Source organism: Vitis vinifera, chromosome 6 (assembly GCF_030704535.1).
Source record: "Vitis vinifera cultivar Pinot Noir 40024 chromosome 6, ASM3070453v1".
Classification (NCBI taxonomy): Eukaryota; Viridiplantae; Streptophyta; class Magnoliopsida; order Vitales; family Vitaceae; genus Vitis; species Vitis vinifera.
In genome coordinates, this window is record NC_081810.1 from 22,998,129 (window position 1) to 23,022,656 (window position 24,528).

Sequence of the window (24,528 nt, forward strand, 5' to 3'; positions counted from 1 at the left end):
TTGATAACTAACATATTAAAAAAAAAGTCAAAAGCTAAAATGAAACTTTGGTAACTAACATATTAAAAAAAAGTCAAAAGCTAAAATGAAGAAAAAGGGGAAAAAATTGAAAAATAATGTGGGCTACATGTCAAACTTAAAAAAAAAAAAAAAATTAACAAGCATAATGAGGAAAGAAAAAGAAAAATCATTTAGCATGGGTGGTTCTCACATGTCAATTTTTGTTTTTATTTTTTTGAAATATCGATTGAAACAAAAAAAAAATGATGAAATATTCAAAAATATAATTATGATGAGTTTTGACTTTTGAGGTATATCCAGATATTTTAAACATTGATAACTAACATATTAAAAAAAAAAAGTCAAAAGCTAAAATGAAACTTTGGTAACTAACATATTAAAAAAAAGTCAAAAGCTAAAATGAAGAAAAAGGGAAAAAAATTGAAAAATAATGTGGGCTACATGTCAAACTTAAAAAAAAAAAAAAAAATTAACAAGCATAATGAGGAAAAAAAAAAGAAAAATCATTTAGCATGGGTGGTTCTCACATGTCAATTTTTGTTTTTATTTTTTTGAAATATAATTATGATGAGTTTTGACTTTTAGAAATTGCCCGCAAGCCCTAGAGGAGAAAAGTTGACGGCAATTTTGAAATTTTCATAAGTTATTATTAGAATGCGTATTTATATAATTATTTTTGAAAAGTTGTTAAAAAAAAAATGGAAAGAAATAGAATACAGATATAGAAATAGAATCCTTAATTTTTATAAATCAATTTTATCTTTATCTATTTTAAAATACATACACTTTTCATATTATTTAATAATATTAAATAAATTTATCAAAAAATTAATTTATCATTTTAATTTAATAAAAGTATCTTATAAATAAATATATTATAATTTTTTTTATTATATAATATGTGATACAAATCATTTTGAAAAATTTTCCATCATCCTCAAATGATAAATAAAATCTTTCTAATTTCCTAATTAATAATAATTTTATATCTTATATTATATAAATCCACTCATTTTTTTAAAATAAAATTAAATAATTTTTTTTTAATTGACATCAACAATAAAATAAGAAATTTTAAAAATTAAAACTAAAATAATTAAAAATTAAATATAATTAAAACCAAAAAAATTAGAAATTAAATACAATTTAAAACAAAAATACTTTCAAATTTTAAAAAATAAACTTTTGACTTCTATTGCATTTTAACTCTTTCTTAAATCTATAAGCATTAACAACCATCGTCATTTCATGAAGTAAATTAATTATTGTTCACTCATTCCATCTATATTACATTCATAAAAACAAGACATTTTGAATTGTTCTTCTATTTTATTGATTTCTAATTTTCCTTTTGTTATAGTTTGAATTTGATTCTTATTTTGATTAATACCATTAATACTGAGTTTATCTAATCTAAGTTGTTATATTTTTATATTAGTATTGTTTAGAAAAGTGAAAGTTAATATTTTATTTTTATATTTTTAGCTTTAAAGTTTTTAATTTTTAATTTTTAAAATTCCTTATTTTATTGATATCAAATAAGTTCTCACAATAAAAAAAATGATCAATTAGTGTTATTAACCTAACAAATAAAAGGTTAATTTAGAAAATAATTATTTGACTCTGAAAAAGTACCTGTATTTTAAAATATTTTTAAATAGATGACAATAAAATTGATTTATAAAAGTTACTCTTTCTTTTCTTTCTCCTTAAAAAATTTATTTGTTTTGGAAAGTGTACTTTTACATAATTCTCCATTAAAAAAAAATCACAAAATAGATTCCCAATTCTTAAACCTAAATGTGATAATTATGGTTTTGACTTCAAATTTAAAATTATAATAGTTGACTATTGTCATTGGATTAAAAACTTAAATTCAAAATCATAGTCATCAATGATGCTTTTTAAATTTAAACTTTAAAATATAAATGATTAATATAATAATTTTATAATCCCAATTTTTTAATAAACTAAAACCAAAATATTTGTATATAAATTAACAAAATCAAAATTTAAAAAAAAAAATCAAAATAAAACCTCACAAAAAGGCTAAAAGTTTCAAAAATTACACTTTAAAAGCATTATATAATATATTTTGATATATACAAAATTTAAAAAGAATAATCTCATAATTTTAGTAACTATTTATATATTACTCAATATAAAATAAATAAATAATATTATAAAATTTTAAACACTAAATTTTTTTAAACAAAAATAAATCAAAATATTTTCAAATAAAATAAAATAAAAACTGTACAAAAAAAGTAAAAATCAATTCAAGTTACCAACTATTTTTATGCCACGTAAGAAAAAAGAAAAGAGTTTTTTTTTATGTCACATGGAGGCTTAGAAGTACTAGGAAATTATTTTGATAGAAAAAGTGAAACCCGTGGATTGTTTTTCTTTTCTTGAATTGGATTATTTTGCTTAATTCAAACCTCATCCAGATCAGATGATGGATGACTAGGATGCAGGATTTTTCCCCAGTAAGAACTTGAGACCTCCTTCAAATTCTGTCGTGAATCACGACTCTCTTGACTATCAAAATAATCATCATCTCCACGTTAATCACTTTCCATATATGGAGCTACGTCCTTTTAACATCAAAACGAGTTATTACCTAAAGTGTACTATTTGGGCACAAGTTCATGGGCCAGAACTACTCACCGGTTTTAAATCACAACTTGCAACCCACGACTAAGGTGGTGTTTATTTTTTGGTTGAATAAAAAAAGTCAAAATATTTGATTTTTTCTATTTAACTAAAAGTAACTCATTGACATCAACCAATATAATTAAACTAAACTTATTGATAACAAGTTCATTTTAATTATATTGGTTAATATCAATAAGATACTTTTATCTAAATAAAAAAAGCCAAATGTTTTGGTTTTTTCTATTCAGCCAAAAACAAACACCACCTAAGACTATAATTGTCATAATTATGCCAAATTTAGATGTTCAGAGCTTCATGGGCATGTCTCCCACCGACATGACGTGAACACTTGATTGAATCCTTAGAAGAAGTTTTGCCGCAAAATCAGCTGCTAAACTCCTCTAGTGGGTCACATGGCACGTCAAAGCCGCCCCAAATTTGTTTTACATGCATATTCATGTTCATTACTCTTCATTCCATTCACATCTCAAGTGAAATATGAAAGCGAATGACCACGCGAAAGAAAGGACAGATAGAGTTCGGAGGGCGGCGGACAATGACCACGCGAAGAGATGAAGAGAACTCTCATTAGAAATCCTGGGAAAAACATAGCACCATGATGTTGGATTGTGAGAATTCTAACTGCTTTAAAAATATCTACGAGATCAAACTCGAAGAACAAAAAATTTCCCAATGAAAACATAATGGAACTTCGGAAAAATTGGTTATACTTCTCACCCCCACATTTTGAAAATTGAACGCCTACCACGAAGAAACTAACTTTTGAATTGACAATGCTTTAGTCAAGACATCAACAAATTGGGCAAATATTGTCAAAAAGAAAAAAAGAAAAAAAAAAAAAGAAAGACGAGATTCCTAGATATTTTTGGTTTTCCTTCACACCGGTTTACAAGTTCCTTTAATGAGTTTCTAGATATTTTTGATCTTCTTTCACACCTCTTCCCAAGTTGCTTTAACAGATTGTTAAGGGCAAGATAAATGCCTAACATGTGGGGCATCTAGAAAATTATAACAAGCAGAAAGAGTGAGACCAGCTAGACAGCAATGTCTTTCTTCCTATGCTCACCTGTATAAGGTGGGGCATGACTAGACATGCTCACCAACCATTGAGTCACCAGTACCTCACCATTTGATAGGGTAATAAATATGAATTGACTACCATCATTATTATCTTTGCATGATAATAATGACTCATTTAGATAGGAAAAAAGTTGGGCAACCCACCGACATATTAATAACAAAATGACCAAATTTATTAGTGCAGGGTGATTATTGCTCGATCGTTATATACATCAATAAGTCACTAATGGTTTTACGAGTAATTGATGACCTCTCATTAATGCACCTATAACTGACTCTTTAGGAAAGATAAGAACCCTACATCTCTGAAGTTATAGAAAGAAAGCTAGTGCGTATATGAAATACCATGCCTTTTGTTGTAGTTTCTAAGCATAAGAACCACCGAAATAATACTTTAGCAAGTAGGGTCAGAGTCACCATAGGCTTAGGAGGGCACACGCCCCTGGCCCTCAAATTTAATTTTCTAAGCATAAGACATTCTACTTTCCAATGTTGATATATGGTCACTTCAATGAAACAAATGTAGGGATCCTAAAACTATTTTGACCTACTCTAATATCACTGAAGATACGATGAAGAGATTTTCGTTGAACTCATTAGCCTAACTATCTAGTGACCACTCAAATTCCATTATGCTCCAAGCATTTTCATTTTGCATGACTTTCCGATGTGGATCGATTCCAAGAAAAAAACTGTCAAGAATTGATTGATTTCCCAACTTTCTATGATTGCATTGTTATGAGAACAATATTAAACATCATAAACTATTTTGACCCAGTCCAATACCAATTGAAAACATTTTCTGATTTTATGAAACTACCTAGAGTGGAGAGGTGAATGGGTAGCCCTTAGAAAAATTTAGTCCTAATTGATAATAAAAGTATACTTTTTATTTAACTCTATTCCAAATTTAATTTTGAGAAATTAATTGAGATGTAGAAAATAATAATTTATAAAACACCACACAAGATGACACAAGAATTTAAGTAGATATCTCATAGAGAAACCTTCCTCAAAATAAAATCATTGACCTTATACTACATCAAGAACCTATTGAGTGACACTAAGAGTTACAAAGTTTTATCAAACTTGTGATTCACACACCTTTATTGGAATTACATAAAGGGAATCCTAGATCACTCTGTTCCCAAGGTTAGGGTTCTTTCTCTAGAACGTAGGGAGAACAATGGTGGAAAAAGAATGAAACCCAAGCCTTATAAGAGGTATTTATACGGTTCTTACTCGGCTTAAGTAACTTAAGACCATCTTCAACTTGGGTCACTTAACTAGTCCAAATAGGGTTCTAATTGATTAATTGACCAAACAAGGCTCCAATTAATCAATAAGTTTAGTCTAGAGATGTTGTCCACTAATTTCTATGCAATCTTGTATAATTATCAAAATGTCCTTATACACATTAGCAAACTAAGAGTGAATCCAATCCTCATAAACCATGTTATCAAGGTATATGAGTTTGTTAGGTGCCCATGATATTTGATCTTTTTATTATGCCCATAGTTCCCTACTTTGAAATATAAATCTTCAATAATCGTTTGAGGATTTCTTGTATATGGGAATAGCAAAATATCTCTCAAATTCCCAAATTTTGGTCATATGCTTTGCTCATGCAGTGTTTATAAGTAAAAATAAAATAACCCTAGCATGATTTTTTTTTGTTAGGAGCCCATGATATTTGATCTTTTATTATGCCCATAGTTCCCTACTTTGAAATATAAATCTTCAATAGTCGTTTGAGGATTTCTTGTATATGGGAATAGCAAAATATCTCTCAAATTCCCAAATTTTGGTCATATGCTTTGCTCACGTAGTATTTATAAGTAAAAATAAAATAACCCTAGCATGATTTTTTTGTTAGGTGCCCATGATATTTGATCTTTTATTATGCCCATAGTTCCCTACTTTGAAATATAAATCTTCAATAATCGTTTGAGGATTTCTTGTATATGGGAATAGCAAAATATCTCTCAAATTCCCAAATTTTTGTCATATGCTTTGCTCACATAGTGTTTATAAGTAAAAATAAAATAACCCTAGCATGAGTTTTTTTGTTAGGAGCCCATGATATTTGATCTTTTATTATGCCCATAGTTCCCTGCTTTGAAATATAAATCTTCAATAATCGTTTGAGGATTTCTTGTATATGGGAATAGCAAAATATCTCTCAAATTCCAAAATTTTTGTCATATGCTTTGCTCACGTAGTGTTTATAAGTAAAAATAAAATAACCCTAGCATGAGTTTTTTTGTTAGGAGCCCATGATATTTGATCTTTTATTATGCCCATAGTTCCCTACTTTGAAATATAAATCTTCAATAATCGTTTGAGGATTTCTTGTATATGGGAATAGCAAAATATCTCTCAAATTCCCAAATTTTGGTCATATGCTTTGCTCACGTAGTATTTATAAGTAAAAATAAAATAAACCTAGCATGATTTTTTTGTTAGGCGCCCATGATATTTGATCTTTTATTATACCCATAGTTCCCTACTTTGAAATATAGATCTTCAATAATCGTTTGAGGATTTCTTGTATATGGGAATAGCAAAATATCTCTCAAATTCCCAAATTTTGGTCATATGCTTTGCTCACGAAGTGTTTATAAGTAAAAATAAAATAACTCTAGCAGGATTTTTTTTGTTAGGAGCCCATGATATTTGATCTTTTATTACGCCCACTGACCTTGAACATAAGTAAATTCCTGATGTCCAACTCCCACATAACTCCTTAGGACAGTAAAGATTATACATAATTCCGTGTGAATGGAATGAAGAAAGTAATCACCATGAATATGAAAATCAAATTTTGGGGCTGCTTTGATGGGACATTTGACCCGCTAGTGTAGGCTCAGCACCAGATTTTGCGGTAACACTATTAAAAGGATTAATCGGTTTCTTTGATTTTAAGTGGATGCCACCATCAAACTCGTGTTAAGACTTTTCTCTTCGCCCGAGACTTAACTAAAACTTCAGGAACAAGAATCGTAGTTACAAGCGCAAAGATAGAGACAAATTTAGTTGTTAGATAATTTGATAGTGGTCAATTGTCTCATTTGTAAGCATGTGAACCCGGCTCCAGAATCTCAATTTGCATGCTTGCACGTCCACGCACAATTAATACATGCAGAGAACAAAGTGTGATCCAGGTTGGAAATTGTACCTCGGAACGTGAGTTTTGCTCCACGATTAGGTTGGGGTCCATACTTTTATGCTGTATTAAAAAGGGAAAAAAAAAATTCATTCTGAAATTATTTCCTAGATTCACCATGCTAGCAAATGGTAACTCCAATTTCCATACCGTACTGGAAAGGTACGGTCAATCATGGTACCACATGTTCATCCCAATTTCATTGATTTGTATCACGATATATATATATATATATATATACATATCATATGTTTGCACATCATTCAGAGATATAATTGTAAAACTAGGTATGCTACTGAATCAATACCATAGATTTTTCCTTAGTTTTATGTTGCTAAACAGTTCAGTTTTTAATAGTAATTAATTGATCAATATAAACGGATAAATCAATTAAGTTAAATCAGAAGGAGCTTTTATCAATTGGCCATGTGACTGTCTACAAAGAAAAAGGACAAGTAGTACGATCTTTGTTGACTGGCACAAAGCCATTTCATACTATAAATATGGAGGTGGATCTGGGCTACAAGGTATCTTCTCTGAGTTCTTTCTAAGTACTTGGCCGTGGCAATGGCATCTGCAAGTCAACCGAATGCTGGAAGTCAGGGTTGCTGGTGGTGGCTCCTCAAGGATTTGCCGGAGAAGACAAAGAATAAAGTGGTAAATGTTGCCGGGAAGGCAAACAAGCTCGGACGAGATGAACCGAGAAGGATTATTCACTGCCTAAAAGTAGGACTGGCTCTTACGTTGGTTTCCTTGTTATACTATGTTCACCCTCTCTATAAATTCTTCCATGAATCTGGAGTATGGGCCGTCTTAACTGTGCTCCTCGTCTTAGAATTCACAGTGGGTAAGCTTGCTAATTCTTTAAGTTGATTGTATTTCACAGAAAAAGATACTCTTCATGGGGTACTTTTATTCGATATCTTGAGCTTACAATAATAAACAATTTGAACTTCCTTTCAGGAGGAACCCTGGGAAGGGGTTTAAATAGGACGTTTGCAACACTGCTAGGTGGCGCTCTAGGTGTTGGAGCCCAACATCTAGCAGCTCTGTCCGGAGAGATTGGACAACCAATAGTACTGGGTCTCTGTGTCATGGTTTTAAGTATGTATGCCTGCAGAATCAAATTATATTATTCAGTTCAGTGTTTTAAAATCATTTCATGATTCAAATACATAGCATATTTATTTGTGGTGAATGGATGAGATGCAGCTGCAGCAGTGACGTTTCTTCGGTTCTTTCCTGAAATGAAGGCAAGATATGATTACGGACTGATAATATTAATGTTGACATTCTCTATGGTATCTGTATCTGGCTACCGAGATGAAGACGCATTAACCATAGCATACGAGAGGCTATTGACCATCATCGTCGGTTGCGTTATTGCTCTTCTTGTATCCATTTTAATTTGTCCGGTATGGGTTGGTGAAGATCTTCAGAGACTCATTGCTGCCAACTTGGAGAAACTTGGCAGCTTCTTAGAAGGTATGCTAGATAAACTAGTGACATTTTCCTGAAAACATGAAGACAACAGAAATAATTTCTTACTTCCCATGGCTTCTCTATTATTGTTCTACAGGATTTAGTGGTGCATACTGTAGAATTTCAGGAGATGCACAGATAACGATTGATCAGTCATTTCTGCAAGGATATAAAAGCGTTCTTACTTCAAAACACAGTGAAGAAACCATGGTGGGTGAGAACAAAACAAAACAAAAAAATCTCTCCCTGGCCTGGATAGCTAGATGAATTCAACCTGACTTCAGTTTTCTCATTTTATAGGTTAATTTAGCAAGATGGGAACCTGGTCATGGTCGATTCCTGTTCCGCCATCCATGGAAGCAATACCTGAAAGTTGGAACCCTAGCGCGGCAATGTTCCTACAAAATTGAAATTCTAAGTGGCCACCTTGCCTCTGAGATCGAAGTATATAATACTAAAATCCACTATTTCTTACTCTAATTAATAAAAAATGTTGATCAATTGATTTCACCATATGTGATTATCAACCCATTTGAGATATATTTATGCATACAACTTTAGTACCAAATGCATGCTAAACCAACATGTGTCAATGTATACCACAGGCTGCTCAAGAAATTCGAGGCGAAATTCAAGAGTCGTGCAGAGAGATGACCAGAGAATCAGGAAAAGCTTTGAAGGAACTAGCAGCAACAATTAGAACAATGACTCGATCAACTTCCATGGACTTCCACATTGAGAACTCCAAAGGTGCAGCCAAGAATCTCATGTCTTTACTCGAAACAGGTTTGTTGGAAGACAGTACTACTCTCCTTGAGATAATACCAGCTGTCGCAGTTGCTTCGACGGTAATGGACATTGTAACATGCACTGAGAGAATTTCTGATGCAGTTAAGGAACTAGCCTCTCTTGCACATTTCAAAAGTACTATAAGCCCTGTCGTAACACCAGAAGAACCATAGCGACTTCACCGAGAGCAAATAAATCCATTTGAATCCGTTTGAGCTTCCTCAAAAGGGTCATGTTCCCTCAATACGCAATTATCCATTATGGATGTGTAAAGTTCCATAAGAAGCACGAATGTTCATCATTTGGTTGTGGAAAGTGAAATGGAGAGAAAAGTACTATTAATGAAAGGAATACGAAAGTTGTATTTGAGTTGAATATATATTTTTCTTCTCTTTAGAGTTTTTCATAATTTTATTCCTCTTTTGATTAGGAAATAAAATATTAAAAAATATACAAGACTTGAATATTTGAGAAAATAATATGAAAGAGGCTCCCAATCATATTTAAAATAAAATGATTTTTCTCTCTTAAAACAAAAGTTTTGAATTAGGCTTTGACTAGCTCACGTGAAACACAATTAACATTCACTATAATAAATATCAATTTTTGTTATTAAAGTGTTACATAAATAATAATTTGTCATTATTAATGCATCATGACAAAAAAATTTCTTCATGAGGTTCATAGGTTCGTTACTAAAAGTCATTATCTACAAATATTCTATTTCCTCATGAAAAATTAAGTGTTAGTAACAAAATTAGAATTACCATTAAATAATCACATTTTATGACAAAAAAAAAATTGTCATAATAAATAACAAAATTTTGTCAATAGATCATACCATTTTGTTACTAAAACATATATTTTTTTTTTTGTAAAGAAATATATAATTTCATCACCAAATACATTTTTTTTTATGATGAATCTAGTTTTGTGGCAAATAAATAAATGATAATATATTATTCATCAATTTGGAATGTTTTATATAGTTTGGGTCTATTTCTAAAGTCAAGACATTTTAACTTTTTAATAATTATAGTATTAACTTACAATTCTTGTGATTTAAACTTATGATCACCTTTCACTCTGAAAATACATTTTTGTCATCTCATCTATTAACCAATCAATATTTAAAAAGGTATAATATATTTTTAATTAAATTCAACATTATAATTATTTTTACACCAATATTGAATCAGGTTTATTTTCCATAGTAGTATCAATGAAATATTAAAGAGGTGTCTACAATTGGATTGAGAGTATATGAGTTCAAGACATGGCTTATAGTTCCTAGTTTTGTAATAGGAGAGGTCATTCAATGCCTCTATGGACTTCCTGATGCCAATAGAATGGGCAAACCTTCTACCAATAGCTTTGACCATCATTAGCCATGTACTATAACACATGATCTACTACTCGCTCATGCCTAGAAAAGGACATCGAGATAAGGTTTCATACCTAGAGGCATTCTTGATTGATTCAATTTTGACAGGATGAGATATTCACCTTAGTTATCTTATGATGCAACATATGATTGCTTTCTATCAAAGCAACACTCGAGTGTTCCCTTATGACCACTTTCTCATTAGAAGTTTCAAGGATGTCAACATTAACTTAAGCAGAGAGACAAACTTTGAGGCTCCTAGTGCTTATGATACTTATGATGATTAGTCCATGGGGCCAATGAAATTTAAGAAAGCTCCTAATGGTTCATGGGTAAGGAAGGCAACACACATGCACAAACACCTCCAGGAGTTGAGGAGGAGGTCGAGATTAGAGAGATGGAGGGTGGAGTGGACCCTTAGGGTGGCTTGAGGGATGAGCCTATGCTTGACATTCCCTGACTTCAACCAAGATTCTTACATTGACGAAGGGTGTCCCATTTGAGCCCGTCTTCTAGGAGCCTATGATGAAAAAGCCAATGCATATCGATGTACCTCCTACTCAACCATCATACACTGAGCCTTCTTACTCTCAACCATCATACACTGATCTTACTTACATAGAGATACCCTAGCCTTAGGCGCCTCTTGCTCCATAGCATGCTCCATGGATGGACTTGTCTGCCCAAATAAGTTCTGTGGGCACTCGTATGGAGGAGCTTGTAGTGATAAGTGATAATTGTTTTTATTCCATGAAGGATCACATGGATCAATACTAGAGTGGCTTCATCTCATAGTTTGAGTATTTGCATCACAGGATTGATCAATTTTAGGATCATACCTCCACCTAGTTTGCTCATATTCAAGGTTGACTTGATCGTATTGAGGCTACATCTACCACCCAGCATGCGAGGTGATGGCTTACCTGCATTTGATCTTTCTTCTACCACCTCTATAACCTTGGTCATTAATTGGAGATCCTCTTGTCATTTTTTACATTGCCAAAGGGGGAAACCTTTTATAGGCTATTTAAGAGGGTATCTAGGCTTACACAACATACATACCATACTCATTTTACTTCTTTTCGACATATACTTACTTTGAACATGTTACATTATATACTATTTACTCTTTAAATAAAATGGGTTATTCCTCTATTTTGGACATGTTGACAAACTTTGGATAGCATGGGCTAGCTATTCTTTTTGTTGGATATAGTTCTATGCTTATGATATTATCCATTGATGATGGTGCATTTATATGATTATCCTTACCCACATTGAATGATTTTATATTGAATGCATGGATATCCTTTTGATTGATGATTATCTTTGCAATGTTTTTATGCTTAATGGATTGATCTTGTTCACTTTCATATCTAATATGTATCTATGCTTAAGTTTTAAAAGTCTTGATTTAAATTATGCTTGGTTTAAGGGGGAGACTCATTTCCTCCTAGATAACCAAGGTTTCTCATCAAAAAAAAAAAAAAAAACTTAGTCCAAGGGTTCGTCTAATAATGTTTTGATGATAACAAACTATGGTTAGTATACCAATTGTTTAAAATTAAGATAAGTTTCAGGTTTTATTTAAGAAATTCAATTGGAATGACAAGATAATCATCAAATGATCAAAGAAGTACAAGATTAAGGGTGCATGAAGACCATTTAAGACTAGGATTTAATTGTAAGGTGAATATATGGGTGCACCTAGGTTTTTCATATTAAACCATGCCTCATTCAATACTCGGCTTATACATTAAAATTGTTTTTTTATTAAAAGCCTAGTATTTTCACTTAAACTTTAAGCAAACCTTTTCAAACTCGACATGTTATTATACTTAAAGACTTTGCCAAAATGTTAGAAGTGAAAAAAAAATTGAAAAATATAGGTTTTCAAACCATTTTGGGTGAACCAATCAAGAAATTGGTCAACCAACTCAACCGAACATTGAACTAGTCAACCAGTTACCTCTTCCCAATCGAGGACCGATTGAGGAATGCAAAAATCTTCTCTTTCATCTAGTAGCTATGCATTCCTGGTTGAGGGTGAGACCTCTTCCAATCGAGGGGTAGGTCCTCCTAGTTGAGGTCCAATGGTCACTTATTATGCATTTAATGCCCAATGGATAGTCAACCGATCGAACTGAAGTTTGATTGGATAAGACATTTTTTGGTGTTTTTGGTGTCCAATACTAGAAACCTATAAATTGAGAATTTCACTTCATTTATGAGATAAAGAGCACTTGCAAATTTTCTACTTACTTGTTTCTCACCAAAAGATCTCATTTCCTTCTTTAGTGCATTGATTTTCACTCACAAACCATTCTAGTGCACTCTTATTATTTATCTTAGCCATTTCTTTTTTACTTATTCATTTATTGAGCTAGGTTGAGTGTGATTTCCATTCATTTATTGAAGTGAGATTGTGTGGTTTAAAGCTTCAAGTTGAGGTATACTTGAAGGAATCTTGTAAAGCCCATTATCAGAATCCAAGTGTAAAGGATTAGAAGTTTGGTTGAAACTTTAAAGATAATGAAACCCTTACTCGGTTGGAACTTGAGGAGAGTGGACATAGACAAAGAGTGTCAAACCACTATAAAATCTTGTATTTGATTTTTCTATCTCTATTTCTTTATTTTTGCTCTTTGAATTGTTTATTTGTTGTGCTTGCAAAAGTTTTTTAGAAACCCAATTCACGCCCCTCTCTTGGGGTGATTTTCCTAAATTGATTAGCCTTAATTTTACACATATAATCATTATCTCAAGAATTAATAAATAGATGAAAATAAACTAAAAACAATCTAAAAAAATGAAATCAAGAACTTACCAAAAAAATCTCCTCTCAAGTAAAACACTTGGCTTATAGTAATTAAGCATCAAACTTGTTCTTCAAGTGAAACATTTTTCAAATCTCCCAATTTTTCTTTTCTTCTTTTTTTCTCAAAAATTGGGAAAAGTTCATTTTCCCTCAAAAAACCAAAGAGAGAGCTATTGAAAATAAGCCTCAAGACCTATATTTGTAGGTTAAGGGAGGATAGTGATTTTGACATATGTCATCATCTCCATGTGGCCCTAAATTCTTCTTCTATACTCTCAAATTAAGCAAATAAGGAGACCAAAATCCTCAAGTTGAGGCCCACAAAAAAATCCCCTAAAACTAGCTCAAGAAACCTAAAAAAAAAAGGATAAAAAAAGTAGGGCAAGAAAAGAGGCAAACAAAAATGTTGAAGGGTTTGTTTCACACAGATGAAACCCTATTCGAGCTCCAAACGTGTTGAAACTTTGGGGACTCTTAGAGTGCTACTTAAGTCACATTATGGATCTAAAGATCTCTCCAAAAGGTTTCCAAAAGTGGTTAAAAAAAAAAAAAATCAATGCCAGGGCCAAATGGTAGATGTCACTAAGGAATACAAGAATAACTAAGTAAAAGATGGATGTTATGTGTATACCACGCGAAGGCATAAAGTAAGGGGTACTAAGTATGATCAAAGAATGTGTTATAAGGACAAAATGGAGGGTTTACAGTATAATATGACATTTGTTGATGATGGCTTTAAACAAGCATAAGGATTATTTAAATACAATTTTTAATTATTTTTAAGAATTCAAATTTAAAAAGATAATTTTTAAATTTAATAAAAAAAATTACATGTTAATGTATAAATTAAAATATTATAAATTATTTTTATATTTTTAATAATTACTTATAATATTTTATAAAAATATTTAAAATTTATTTAAAAAATAATGTTTTAGAACAATTTAAAAAAAAAACTATTTCTTTTATCTTTAATATATTCTAAAAAAATAAGTGTGAAAAAGGGTGTAAAAAATTATTAAATAAAATTTATTTTTAAAGAGATTTTAGATAGACATGTTTAATAATTTAAAAAAAATAAATTTGGCATTAATCCGTAAAATTTAAAATTAATAATGGTTTAGTGTAGTGTGAATGAAATTCACCCTAAACGTTAAAAAGTAAAAAACATTGTTTTAAAAACCGAAATAGCCTTTGGTTAAACTTGATGTGGGATGTGGGATTGATGGGAGGGAGGATTAAAAAAAAAATCATCATGTAATGCAACATGGGAGTTTCAACAATAAATTATATAACAAGATTAATTTCAAAATTTTTATAATAATAAAAATGTAAATAAGATAAGTAAAATAATGTAATATCATTTAAATTTATAAATATAAGAGGATAATAACTTTTAATATATATATATATATAGGTAAATTAAATAATTTTTAATAAATATCTTCATATTTAAATATTACATATATTTTATTTTAATGCATAACATTAAAGATGAAAAAATAAATATTATTGATTTTTAAGTTGTTTATGTATTTAAAAAAATTATAAATATTTTTAATTTAATAGTTTATATATATATATAAACCATAATTATGACAACATCCGTTCAACCGCGACTCCATAATCAGTCTGAACCGTCCACTTGTTAAGTAACCCATCCAGTTCCAAAAACATTAGTAAAATGGATCCAATGCCTCCCACCGTATACTGGGTTGGGTTGTACAATATTAGTGGAAGAGGGTGGCGTTTGACGAAACTGGGGTTGGAGGAGAGAGTTGGAACTGAGGGCGGAGAAGCTCTGGGGAAGCAAGCAAGTGGTTGATGGCAGGCCTAAGCCCTAGTGGTGGAATTAATGTGTTCTGGCACGAGGGGATGCTGAAGCACGACACAGGAATTGGGGTGTTCGACACTGGAATGGACCCTGGCTTCCTGGACGTCCTCGAAAAGCACCCAGAAAACTCTGAGAGGCTAAGGAACATGGTCTCCATCCTCAAAAGAGGCCCCATCTCTCCCTACATTTCTTGGCACTCCGGAACCCCAGCTCTCATCTCTCACTTGCTCTCTTTTCACACTCCAGGTCCTCATTCTTCTCTTTCTCCATTCATTCTCACTAATTTCTCAAATGGAAGGATTGAGTAGAGTAGAGAGGAAGGAAAAACTCTTTGGGCTCAAACTTTGTTTTATTTCCCTCTACTCTTTTGTTCTTTTCCCTTTCTAATCACTCCAATTACATATAATTGTACATATAGGGAAGAAAATATATTAGGATATTCTGTGAATTTCTTTGGAAAAATGAAATTGTGAATAAATGTTATGTGAATTCTTAAACATTACTCTAAAGTATAACAGAGAAATTGACAAATATCCAAGATAACACAAAACTGAGTTAAGATTTCTATTGGGAATCTTGGTTCCCATTAATATCATCAAAATGTCACTGATAATATCATTTTCTATTGGTCTTGGGTGGTAAGTATGGAAATCGAAAACATCATTAGGTTGCTTTTAGTTATTTGTATAAGCGACTAGCAGTGAGAAACAAAGATGATAGCCTAATGATGATTGGGGAGTCTGAATTATTTTGAGGGTTGTTTTATTAGCAAGGAGCATTGGTAGTCCGTTTGATTGCTTTGGAGTTGTAACAGTGGCTATTATGAGATATGAAATTTTCTTCTCTTTTCTTTCCCTTGCTATTTTTTGTGAATTAAATAGAATACGGAAGAAAGATGGGGAAGAGGAGATTTATTTTGTTTAGTGGAAATTTGATGCATTCATCTTGATTACTTTTGGGGTTGATGTGGTCAGAGCTTGATATTGTATGTTTATTTCCCAGAATACATAAATGAACTAGTGCAAGCAGATAGAGATGGTGGAAAGGAGCTTTGTTCAGGAACTTTCTTGAATCCTGGCTCATGGGATGCTGCGCTTCTTGCTGCTGGTACTGCATTATCAGCAATGAAGCATATACTCGATGGGCATGGCAAAATTGCATATGCATTGGTTAGACCTCCTGGTCACCATGCTCAGCCCAGTCAAGCTGATGGGTATTGCTTCCTAAACAATGCGGGTCTTGCTGTTCAGTTAGCTTTAAATTCTGGGTGTGCAAAGGTTGCAGTTATTGACATTGATGTTCATTATGGGAATGGGACAGCTGAGGGCTTCTATCACTCTGATAAAGTTCTTACCATCTCACTTCATATGAATCATGGTTCATGGGGTCCATCTCATCCGCAGTCTGGTTCTGTTGATGAGATCGGTGTAGGGGAAGGGTTTGGGTATAATTTGAACATACCTCTACCAAATGGAACGGGAGATCGGGGATATGCATATGCCATGAACCAGTTGGTTGTTCCAGCCATTCAAAAGTATGAGCCTGAAATGATGGTGCTGGTTGTTGGACAGGATTCAAGTGCTGTAAGTTAGCCTTTGTTTATTCTTATTTGACATTTATATCTAAATTATTAAACTTATAGGAGAATTTATTTTAGAGGCAGGGTTATGTGCTCATATGCAAATAAAAATTTGGTGTGTATATACATGTGTGTGGGTGTGTTCAATTTGGAGGAGCATATAGGTGTGCTTCTTGGTAAGGACTCAAGTATGGACTATTGGCATTCAGATAAATGGAACTGTGGCCTTGAAATTAAAATACTAAATTGGGTGATATGCATAAGATAGAAGCATTTTCTTTACTCCACAAAAAAAAAAAAAAAACAGATGAAAGGAAAACTGGCACCTAGATTACATTAAGGATCCACTTGTCTTGGTGAATGAATGGTGTGATAGACTTTAAATCACTGAATGAGCGAACAGTGAACTAACAGTTGGTATTCCAAATTTGTTAGATTGTCCTATGTTCCACTAAATTAAGAATATGATCCATTTGGTACTAGATTTAAAGATACAAAATAGGCAAGGATCTGGACCAGTTCATACAGATAAGGTGGCTGTGTCATTTATCAAGCAAAGAGATTACAATTTAAGCAAATACACTTTCTTCAACATGTATGAAATCCACTATCAGTTCTTTTTTTTTTACATGCAATAATTATTTTTTTGAAAATTGCCCACTAAAAGGGGATGCATTCTATTATTTGCCAAGGAAAATGGACCTGGAAATTGATCCCTGAGAGAACCAACCCCCCACCAAGTGTCATGTCAAAATTTTATTCTCTAACTGTTTCCACCAGTATGCTAGTGGCACTTCCAAAACATCCCATTCTTTTCAGATGACATATGCTAAAGCCCACACCATAACCACTGCCAACCCCTTGTATGTCAAAGTCCACACTATATATATTTCATCTAACCTAGGGTTTGATGAAAATAAACCACTACATATATTTCATCGTATATGTTGGCATAAAATATTCTAAAGTTACTTATTGCAAATGCTCCATTCTATTATTAAACTTATGTAGTTCCTTTCTGTTTGAAGACTAACCATTGTGAATTTTAGTGTACTTAACATGTTTAGACCAAAAAGCAACTGATTAACAGTGTCAACATTATTAATTTTCAATGAAGGACATTATCCACATGGATTGTAGTGATGATGCATGATTTGAAGATGCATTGTATCCTTTTTTCTGAACATCACAGATAATTAAAATTTTCAATGAAGGACATTATCCACATGGATTGTAGTGATGATGCATGATTTGAAGATGCATTGTATCCTTTTTTCTGAACATCACAGATAATTAACTTATTTGGAATGAGCAAAACTGAATTGACACTAAGAACTCTAGGCTTCAAAGTGAAGTTAATATTCTTCCTGTCCAGGAAAAAAAAAAGTTTATCACATTCATTGTGCACCACAAACTTTTGGAAACCCTAAAAAAGCACATGGCAGACATTTGTTGCAGGAAGAGAATAAATAGGTGTAATTTTTGCATACCTAATAAAAAAATTGAAGTGTCAACTTGAGGAAATCCCCACATCCTCTTGGTGAGGCTTTGTTCCATCTTGACAGTCCTTGCTTGATTTTTTGATAAGCTTAGCTTAACATTTGGAATGCATGAATTTTGAGAAGTACCTTAAATTATGCTTCATCGTGTTAGAGGTTGCTTGGGTGTGCATTTATAATATTGAAAATAAAATTTTCAGTTGTAAGCAGACCAAAGTGATTTTTCCCATTCTGTCCCACTGGGTAAAACCAGAGAATTGTCATTGTCTCCAGGTGCAGAAATCCACTTTGTTTATGTATCCTTTGAAGAACTGCATGGTTAAAATTTTATCCCAGCATCAAGATTCACCATGATTGCCCTACTTCAACTGTGATTTATGATATTGAAAATTTTAATGCAGAATCTGTCCAGGTGACTCCAGAAATACTCTGTTATTGCTTTGTATATGTAAAATCAAGAATTCTAACATTGATGTTGATACAAGTCAAGTTTGCTTATTAATTATGCTGCTTCTGCTCTAGTTTGATCCGAATGGAAGGCAATGCTTGACAATGGAGGGCTATAGAGAGATTGGTCAAATAGTTCGTAAGCTCGCTGATAAGTATAGTGATGGACATCTTCTGATTGTCCAAGAAGGTGGATATCAGGTTACATACTCAGCTTATTGTCTTCATGCTACACTTGAAGGTGTTCTCAATCTTCCAAGTCCTCTATTATCTGATCCCATTGCTTATTACCCTGAAGACGAGCTAATGACCACAAAAGTTATTGATGCTATTAAAAAGTTCCAAAACAGCACTGCCCCATTCTTAAAAGGAGGTTAATCGGGGGGTATTTTGTTGAAATCACATGTTGAGTTTGTAACCTGTTTCTTGGTGTAGCTTAAATCTTATATCAGAAATCTAGTGATCAAATTAGGAACATCTGTTATTTGAATTAGAGAAGTCACTGTTACTGCTTAGGGTGTTTTTTTTTTTCTTTCCTTCTTGTTTCTTCAAATTGGTAAATTGTAATATATATTAGAGAAGAAAAAGAGGTTATTGATAAGGGTGGTGCCCTCTGTTGTGGGTACATCTTTATTGGATTCTCTTATCTATCAAACAAAAAGAAAAAGGTTCTTTTATAATCTCATTATAGAGGATGGACCATCCATAAGTAGGATTATTAGGAGAAATGTTTTTCTTTTCCAAATGAGATTTGTGCAGCCGTCCAATCTATTCTTGGATTATTCAATAGATTTTCAGTTATTTCCAAAAGGGTGCAATTATATCTAAATTTATGATTTGATGATACTGTTACTATTTTGCATAAATGCAAAAGCCACATTTGTTGGTTGATGCCATTGAATTACATTTGTTATGCTTGGTTGATACCACAATTGTTATTCAATAGATCAATTCATTACTTCATTTACATGAGCAAGCTCAAGTGTTATGCTTGTAATCATGGCTTATTATTATTTTGCATGTGATAGAAAAGTCACATTTGTTGGTTGGTTCTAATGAATTGCAATTGGTTTAATTAGACCTCATTTATGTGAGCAAGCTCAATTGCTATGGTGGTAATTAGTTGCAAATACTCGCAATGTTCTAAGTGAACATGAGGCCAGCAACCTTAAACAAGGTATGCATATTTGATTCATTGAAATCATCCTTTCAACTGGTTTTGTGCTCACAGTAGCATTACCATATGGTTTCATCTGTTCTATTTATTCTGAGTACGCACTTCTGTAGAATATGGTTGGAAGCTACTGATCCATATTGGTATTTTGACGATGATTCATGGCTGCCAAAATTTTCTGCATGATTCACATATTTATTTGCTGCCCCACAATTGTCATTAGTAGAGAATATCAATAAAAGGGTGAAAGGACTGGATTGACCCCAACTACAATAAGTCTTTAGGGCCTGTTGATGATTTCCTTGATTGCTATTATATTTCTGTCACAAGGAAAATATAACCAATATTGCCCTAGGTTGTATTTCTATCATTTGCCTTTAGTTTTATAGTCGACTCAAAGCTGAAGCCTATGTCTACTGCATGAGACACACACCCTCTTCTGTCACACTGCTCTTTTGAGGTTGTATCTTCCATTAGAATGGTGATCTCTCACATAGGTCAAGGCAAGAAGTTTCTCAAACTTCATATTTAAATAGTGATCAATTGAGAATATATTTCAATTTGGACTGCTAATTATTTGCATTCAACCCGAACTCTCAGTCCAACTTGTGAGTCAAAAGCTTTCCTGTAACTCAATTCAGCTTGTAATTGTCCAGAGAACTCCTAGGAAATGTCCTTGTATTTTTACAACAATCTCTGTCTCTCTCTGTTACCACTACAATCTGTGTTTCAGTTTATTAGTTGTTTTCTCTCTGCTGTTGGTTTTATGGCTCACAGAGTTAAGGAATTTGAAATGGGTAATAAGGATTTCTCGGTTTTATGACATTTTGTGGAATGGGTGGAAGCTGTTGCCTTTGCCCTTGTCTCAGAAGATTTGAAGTGGGTATTGGAATTTATTAGCTTTCTGTGACTCGTCTTTGTCGCTCTGCTTCTTGTGATGAAGGAGGCCCGACCCACATTGTAAGTTGAGAATATGTATGAGTTAGCTTTTTGACTCTTTTGCATTTGGAGGAAATTATTTTTCTTGGGTACGTGTAATAATGCTATACCCCAAAATTTCCAACTTTGTTGGCAATATGAACTTCTATGAGAGGCCGACTCAATGTGATTCAAATTGCCGTCTAAATAACAAGGTGGTAGAGTTTGTGTCCTCTAGAGAACAAGATACAGAGATGGAGCAGATGAATTCGTGGAGTTTTGAATTGTGGGGCAAATAGGATGAACTTGGTTTTAGCTTAACTTTAGTTTTGAAACGTGCTCCCGGCCTAGGGCGGACCTCATAGTTGCCCACCCCTCTCTCCTCTGCGGTCTTGCTCAAGATTTGAGCTAAACCCATGGAAACATATACCAAAGGATTTAGGTTATGTTTGATTGATGGGATATGGCGTAGGATAAGATAAAGGCAAAATATGAGATGATATGCCCTATACATATTTAGTTAGTAATAAAATAGAATGAATCTTCTAACTTTATCATATCTCCAAATGACACAAAAATAATGAAGATATCTTATCCAACATCTTTTGTAAGAGATATAATTCCTTTCATTCATTTTCTTTGCTCTTCTCCATTTTTGCATATTACTAATTTTTCAAAATAAAAAAAGTTTGATTAAAAAAATTTATGTGAATAATAAAACCTAAAATAATATTAATATATAGTATTGTTTTATGTATTGTAAATTTTTTTTACTTATTAAAAAAAAATAGAATCCTTTTGATTTTTTTCTTCTATTTTTAAAAATAAAAAGTAATAACTTTTGTATAAAATGTATAAACCTTTAAAGGTTTATAATGAAAAAGTAATGATTAAAATATGTTTAAAAAATTAAGGTATTAATTTTTTTTTTACTATTTTAAATTTTAAAAATTTTTTAAAGTAATTTTAAAGCACATAAATTAAGTATAAACTTTTTAGAAAAGAATTTATACATTTTATGTAACTGTTGTATAACTTTTTGTTTTTTTTTAAAAAAAGTACATAGATTTACTTGTTAAATTATAGAATTATAGAATTATTTTTAAATAATACTAAATATGGGAGATGTTTTATTTTTTTCTAATAGTAAATATTTAAAAAAATTGGTATTTTTTTTAATTGTAAATATAAAATTAAGGTATTTTTTTGCAATGCATTCCCACTCGATGGCACGACTCGTTTTTTATTTGTGAAAAATTTATTTTTAGAAAAGACTTGGACGCCATTTATTTTGTTTTATTTTTTAAAGGAAAATTAAAATAAAAAAGAAAAACCCTAAGTGCGACTCCTAATAAGAAAAAACGGTCTGTGAAAATCAAGTGTGGTTCTAGGGGTCGAGTTAGCTATTGAGAAGGTAAGACGACAAGTCGTAGCACCCCTCTAAACCCCCTAAAAATGGGTCCCTACTAAATAAGGTGAGGCAAATAAGGCAATTGATAAGGAAATCAATGTATACCAATTAATAATTACATAATGAACTCAAGTCATGTATAGAGAATAAATAAACAAAGTGAGAGTAGGAACGTACCTTATCAACAAATAATAGTGTGCTATCATGGAAACAAGGTTAACCCAAGTATAAAATAATCGCATGCATGTCGGAGTAGGGCATAAATCAATCAATATCAATCACAGATGTTGGGCCCCACCAATGCCCAATTGATTTTGCATGAATTAATCTCATAAATTCCATTATTTTGGAATTATGAAAATTGTATTCATGCTTATTCAAAATGTGAAAATCGAATATTTATTTAAAATCGAGAAAAAAGTGAAAAATGCTAGCAAAGAGAAAATGACAACAAAATTTATTGAAATTGGGAATTTTAGTGCTAAAATAGTTTGAATATGAGCTTTTAAAACTTGGTTAATTTTAATTGAATTTTTTTTTTTTTTAAATATTCAAAAACCTGTAAATTCCCGTCAAAATAAGAAAATAAAATCAAGAGGGAGGCAAGCTAGCCATACATGCATGAGTAGGTCCCAGGGTGGAGAGGTGTGGGTGATTGCATGTGGAGGCTTTTATAGATTGCTGATAAACTAGAAAAGAACTTACCAATCTTCCACTGTTGAATTAAACATCTCTATGAATGTTCATCTCTTAATGAACTTAGCAACTCAATGAGTTAGTCCCACTTGAAATGGCATCATTAAAGACAACCAATATATCTTGATTTCTGCAAGACGAGCTATGTCCACGAATTGACTGTCCTAATGCTCTTCCTAGCCTAACTGATCTGTTGAAAACCCATCCCTTATAGCTTTAAACAACATCCACCTAAGCCTAGAAAATAAATCCGATCAATAACATGTAAAAACCAAGCGCATACTACTCTTGCATGCCCATCATCATTCCATGAAGTGCTTCAAAGTCACGACTTTACCACTATATTTTTGCTCAACCTAATAAACCGTTGATTGAAATTCTTGTCCCATTTTGAACCTCATCGTGTATTCTCCTATTACGAAAGTTGGTTCCATTTTCTTCTAACTCCATATTACTCTTCTCAATGTAAATAGGAGGTTAAGCGAACTGTATCTTAGCAAGCTTAATTCAGGATAGCATATCATCTTCTTCATGGTTATTAGAAATTACTTATTCGAAAGCAAGCCACTTTTAGCATTCCCAATCCATACCAAATTGATGGTAAGCATTAGTGTTGATTGGCGAAGCATGTATCCTAACTACTTGCTCGTACAATGCCATCAAAGTCCCTATTGTTTCCTAAAGCATGTCGTAGCGATAGTCATCACATGTGATGTTTGGTAGTAGCATCTATTCAAACTGAACGCCTCTCCACTGATTTTGTTTCTTTAGCAAAACAATCCACATCAAGCTCCACTGCTCTTAGGTTCCTGTTTTCAAAAACCTCTACTCCTTCATAGGTTGACACTTCATGCATCAATGCCCGAATAGTCTTTGATACACCACCTAGGTCAAAATCATTTAAATTTGAAATATGAAGGTCCATTCCGATAGGATCAATTACCTTCAATCCCAATTTCAAAGTATTTCTAGAGATTTGCCTTTTGAATCCTTTCTTGAGTGTCAAAATGGTTGTGTGATAATTGTGGGTACCCCCATAAATAGGGGTAATGGGCTTATCTAAGACTATCCTCTGCATCTTTTGTGTTGGGTCAGCTTAGCCTAGGATTAAAGCCTAACTAGCATGAATGGCCTAGCAAGAAAAGTAGCAAAGTAACACGTGGAAGAATCATCCATGAGTAGTGGAGAAGATTAGCACTTGGGGCTGTAACTACTTGAAATGGAAAAAAGAGAATGAATAATGGGGAAGAAAGTGCCCCTAGAGTCTCCGTACTTATCAATAGATGGAGAATATATGAATGCAACTGGTCAAGCCATAGGAGGTAAGAAAAAACATTACAAAAAATTATTCTTTTTCAAAAAATAACAAAACCCCAACCGACTTGACCATAGGAGGAAGTTATCCTGAGGTAACATCAGGTGAGCCTTGGGTGGCAAGTAAAAGAAAACATGTGGTGAGAAGAGGACTACAACTCAAGAGATTTTTAGCTCCAACAAGTGGCATCGTCTATGGGAAAGTTCTACGTCAAAGTATCATTTTCACTTTGAACT

The 24,528-nt window shown here is 32.4% G+C and overlaps 2 protein-coding genes across 2 annotated transcripts; both read left to right on the forward strand.

Annotated features, from left to right (window-relative positions):
• The first annotated feature begins 7,513 nt into the window (after nucleotides 1–7,513).
• Nucleotides 7,514–9,390, forward strand: LOC100263978 (aluminum-activated malate transporter 8). The gene is made up of 6 exons (XM_059737241.1): nucleotides 7,514–7,793; nucleotides 7,910–8,050; nucleotides 8,159–8,431; nucleotides 8,526–8,638; nucleotides 8,729–8,872; nucleotides 9,034–9,390. Exons 1-6 carry the CDS (start codon nucleotides 7,514–7,516, stop codon nucleotides 9,388–9,390), a joined length of 1,308 nt encoding a protein of 435 aa, XP_059593224.1.
• Nucleotides 9,391–15,102: 5,712 nt separating this feature from the next.
• LOC100255252 (histone deacetylase 8) lies at nucleotides 15,103–19,463 on the forward strand. Its single transcript, XM_002277201.4, has 3 exons — nucleotides 15,103–15,499; nucleotides 16,256–16,836; nucleotides 18,854–19,463. The coding sequence occupies exons 1-3, from the start codon at nucleotides 15,244–15,246 to the stop codon at nucleotides 19,154–19,156; spliced, it is 1,140 nt and encodes a 379-aa protein (XP_002277237.1). The 5' UTR covers nucleotides 15,103–15,243; the 3' UTR covers nucleotides 19,157–19,463.
• Nucleotides 19,464–24,528: the final 5,065 nt, after the last annotated feature.

Excerpts from the sequence above, each read along its gene's own strand:
- LOC100263978 (XM_059737241.1), top strand. The coding sequence starts at position 7,514 with ATGGCATCTGCAAGTCAACCGAATGCTGGAAGTCAGGGTTGCTGGTGG. Across the intron at positions 7,794-7,909 it reads CGTCTTAGAATTCACAGTGG|GAGGAACCCTGGGAAGGGGT; the intron begins GTAAGCTTGCTA and ends ACTTCCTTTCAG. Across the intron at positions 8,432-8,525 it reads ACTTGGCAGCTTCTTAGAAG|GATTTAGTGGTGCATACTGT; the intron begins GTATGCTAGATA and ends ATTGTTCTACAG.
- LOC100255252 (XM_002277201.4), top strand. The coding sequence starts at position 15,244 with ATGGCAGGCCTAAGCCCTAGTGGTGGAATTAATGTGTTCTGGCACGAG. Across the intron at positions 15,500-16,255 it reads GCTCTCTTTTCACACTCCAG|AATACATAAATGAACTAGTG; the intron begins GTCCTCATTCTT and ends TTTATTTCCCAG. Across the intron at positions 16,837-18,853 it reads TTGGACAGGATTCAAGTGCT|TTTGATCCGAATGGAAGGCA; the intron begins GTAAGTTAGCCT and ends CTTCTGCTCTAG.